The sequence below is a fragment of the Lagopus muta genome, chromosome 2 (assembly GCF_023343835.1).
Source record: "Lagopus muta isolate bLagMut1 chromosome 2, bLagMut1 primary, whole genome shotgun sequence".
In the NCBI taxonomy this organism is placed as follows: domain Eukaryota; kingdom Metazoa; phylum Chordata; class Aves; order Galliformes; family Phasianidae; genus Lagopus; species Lagopus muta.
Window position 1 is genome coordinate 15,208,860 of NC_064434.1, and position 3,570 is coordinate 15,212,429.

At 58.2% G+C, this 3,570-nt stretch overlaps 1 protein-coding gene across 1 annotated transcript; it reads right to left on the minus strand.

Annotated features, from left to right (window-relative positions):
- Window positions 1–301: 301 nt before the first annotated feature.
- ID2 (inhibitor of DNA binding 2) lies at window positions 302–2,398 on the minus strand. The gene is made up of 3 exons (XM_048935679.1): window positions 1,963–2,398; window positions 1,807–1,871; window positions 302–1,197 (listed from the first exon to the last, which is right to left on the minus strand). The coding sequence occupies exons 1-2, from the start codon at window positions 2,308–2,310 to the stop codon at window positions 1,815–1,817; spliced, it is 405 nt and encodes a 134-aa protein (XP_048791636.1). The 5' UTR covers window positions 2,311–2,398; the 3' UTR covers window positions 302–1,197; window positions 1,807–1,814.
- Between the last annotated feature and the right edge of the window lie 1,172 nt (window positions 2,399–3,570).

Sequence of the window (3,570 nt, forward strand, 5' to 3'; positions counted from 1 at the left end):
ATTCAAAGCCTTCAGAGAGAAATTTAACAGTTGCAGGAATAATAACCACCCACAACCCCTAATTCGGAGCCACTATTCTGAAGGCAAATCAACAGATCTGGGACATCAGAATCAGCCATGGGGTGGGAGGGAAGTCACACTCCATGGGCACGGCTCAGGGTTAACTGCTTTTGTGTACATTCCCCAGCACTTGGGCAGTAGCATCCCCTCGGCCATCCATTACTTCTTGGGTTCCTTCCACACTGGTTACAGGCATAAATTTGGAATATACACTCAAATAACACTTTCCAAGTTACAAGAATTATTATTCACTTCAGGTCATTTTATTCTTTATATTCTCTACACATTTGAACTTGCTCAGTAAATTGTAACAGAATGCTTAAGTATTTAAAAGAGAAAAAAAAACAAAAGCCACAAACAGCACAAATCAGAGCCAGCAAACAGTTGGTCCCCAAAGAAGAAAGCCAGCAATCAGTTCAATAAACACACTTGATTTATTTTGTATAAAAAGGGGTTAAGTTTACAACTAAACTTTTATAAAAAGTTTAGCATGATTAAGTACATCATTACACTTTTTGCAGAAACGTCAGTTTCTGCCACTATACAAGAAAACTCTAATTAAAGAGTTCACAAGGGTTCACTCATATATATATATTTATATATAAATATATACACAGCATTCAGTCCTAGGTTTGGGTCAGAAAGGCAATTTCTGACCCCAGACTCTCCTAAAAAACTGAACACCGGATCCTTCTGGTACTCACGCTCCACCTTTGGAAAAAAAGGCAAAGTCTGCTTTAAAATGGGCATCTCCGCGCGTGATTTTGTTTCGCTCCCCATGTTGGGAATAGTATATAAAGGAAGCCTTCCAACTAGGGAAAGGGTATTTAAGAGTCTCTTCATAAATAACTAGGTTCAGTCCAACTTGAAGAATGGGGTGGGGGATAAAGATCGATCTTGATTTGTTTTCTTCTTTATTCACTTTTAAAGGTCCTTTTAGTTTAGTTAGCGTGGATTTCTCCCCTCCAGATGCAGCTGAAAAATTCAGCACCTCAAGAAGAAGAAAAAAAGAAGATCCTGTAGACGTATTCTTGTGCAAAAAAAAAAAAAAAAAAAAAAAAAAAAGAAAAAAAAAAAAGAAAAAGAAAAAAAAAGAAAAAAAAGAAAAGAAAAAGAAAAACCTCCTCAGTGGAACACCTGCAAGAGATTGAAAAGAGGCGTATTTAGGAGCACGCTAACAGGGCAGAGATCCGGACAGACTGGCGCCAGGGAGGAAGCCGCAGTTTGAACATTTAACCAAACACTCAGAGATTGGGCAAACCCTGGCGTCCAGATGCAACACATACATGCTCACACACTCGCTCTCGAGAGCGCAGATCGAACATTAAAATAACACACACTCCAGGGAAAGGACAGGAGGAGGATTCTCAGCCCAATCTCTGGCCGGATCTCTGCAACGCAACGCTCAGAGGCGCCAGTCTGCCTCTTGGAGCAATTACTTGATTAAAAGCAGTCTCTTATTGAACCGATAGCGCAGACAATCCCACATCACAGGAGGGAAGGAACGCTGCCAGGATTCCCCGCTTGGCAGCCGGGGGCCGGGCAGCGCCAGGGGCGCACCGTGCTGGAACCTCTCGCGGGTTGCCTCGCTTGTTTTACTATTGACAAAGCGTCTCCGCACCAACTTTTAGGACTGCTTTCTGCGAGCGGCAATCAACTTCAAATACGGCTTCTCCCCCCCCCTTCTCTCTCTTTAAGTGGAAGCGCTCTCGAGTTTACAAGACAAACGAGACGGGCTGTACTCACCGTGCGATTCAGCCACAGAGCGCTTTGCTGTCACTTGCCATTAGTTCTGAGGGAAACTCGGCTGCCTGCGGGGAGAGAGCGGACAGAGCGGGCGGCGTGAGGGCGGCTGAAAGAGGACAGGGCAGGGCTGGGGCCGCGACCCGGAGCGGTGCCTACCTGTAAGGAGAGGATGCTGATGTCTGTGTTGAGCGTGGTCAGCGGGGTCCGGGAGGCGGCGTTCTGCCCCGGCCGCTGGTGGTGGAGGCTGACGATGGACGGGTGCGAGTCCAACGCGATCTGCAGGTCCAGGATGTAGTCGATGACGTGCTGCAGGATTTCCATCTTGCTGACCTTCTTGTTCTGCGGGATGCTGGGCACCAGCTCCTTCAGCTTAGAGTAACAGTCGTTCATGTTGTACAGCAGGCTCATGGGGTCGTCCACCGGGGTCTTACTGCGGGAGATGCCCAGGTTGTGTTCCGAAAGACCGTTCTTCCGCACGGACCTCACGGGGCTGAAAGCTTTCATGCTGAAAGGCGGGCGCGGGGAGAGCGCACGGAGCCTGCGAAGCGCGCTGCCTGCCGTCCCACTCTCGGCGCTGCCGGAGCTCGCACTGAGGTACGGGGCCGCGCGGCCCCTTTATAACCGCCGCCGCCGCGCCCGGCCCGTGCGCGCCGCCATTGGCCGCCGCCCGCCCGTCCGTCAGCCGCGGGCCGCGCTCACTGGCGCGGAGGGGGCGCGCGGGCTTCCGCGTGCCGGGCCAATGGCGGCGGGGGGCGGGGCGGCTCCGCTCAGCTGAGGGAGTAAATAGTGCGCGGCGGGGAACGGCGCGAGAGCGGCGCGGGGCCCGGCGGCGGCGCTGCGAAGAAAGGCAGAGCCGCGTGCGGCTGCCGTCGGGGTGGCGTTCGACTTTAGGTCCGGCTGCGGCGTTCCGCGCTTATCCCGTCCCCCGTTAGGCGGTGCAGCGGGGAGGCTCGGCTTAGCGGAGCGCCCGCGCGCAGGTGTAGCATGGAGGGTCCGCGCACCACGTGGGAACGGTGCCGCGGTGCGCCGCGGTGCCGGGCTGGGGGTCGGGGGAAAGGCGGCCGTGTGCCGTCGGAGAGCGTTCACGAGGCAAGTAACGGCAAGCCCCGGCGGCCGCTGCCGCCTCGTGACGCCGCGCACCGGAGGGACGCTGCGTGCCGGGCCGCGGCCGGGCGGCAGAGCTGCGGGCAGCAGCGCGCGCTCCGTCCGCTGCTCGTCTCTCGGCCGCGGCTCCCCGGGGGCGGCGGCCCCGGGCGGCTCCGAGCCGCTGCTCCCGGCCGCGTCCGCGCGCGCGCGCGTCTGGTGGCGAACTTCGCCTCCCGCCGCTCGCCGGGACTCCTTGCCGGAGGTGCCACTCGGCCGTCCGGCCGCGGGGGGCCCCGGCGCCGGCGCGGGGGTGCTCGGCCGGCCCCCGGGGCTCCCCCTTCCCGCCCCGGGCGCCGCGCCCCGCCCCGCCCCACCGCCCCGCGCCCGGGGCCGGCCCGGACTGCGCGGCGCCAGCCCCGTGACATCAGCCCCTCGCCGCCGCCCCCCCCGCCCGCGCCGCCCGGGCCCGGCGGCGCCGCTCAGGCGGCTGCCATGGCGACCGGGGCTGCGCCCGCGGCGGCGGCAGGCGGCGGCCCGGCCCCGCTTCCCCCTCCCGGGCGCACCTGCAGCGGGGGCCGCCGGACGCCCCGCCATGCCGGGAGGGGGCTGAGGAGGAGGGGGTGGGGGGTCCCGAGGAAAAAAAAAAAAATAAAAAAAAAAAGATTAAAACGTGGAGAA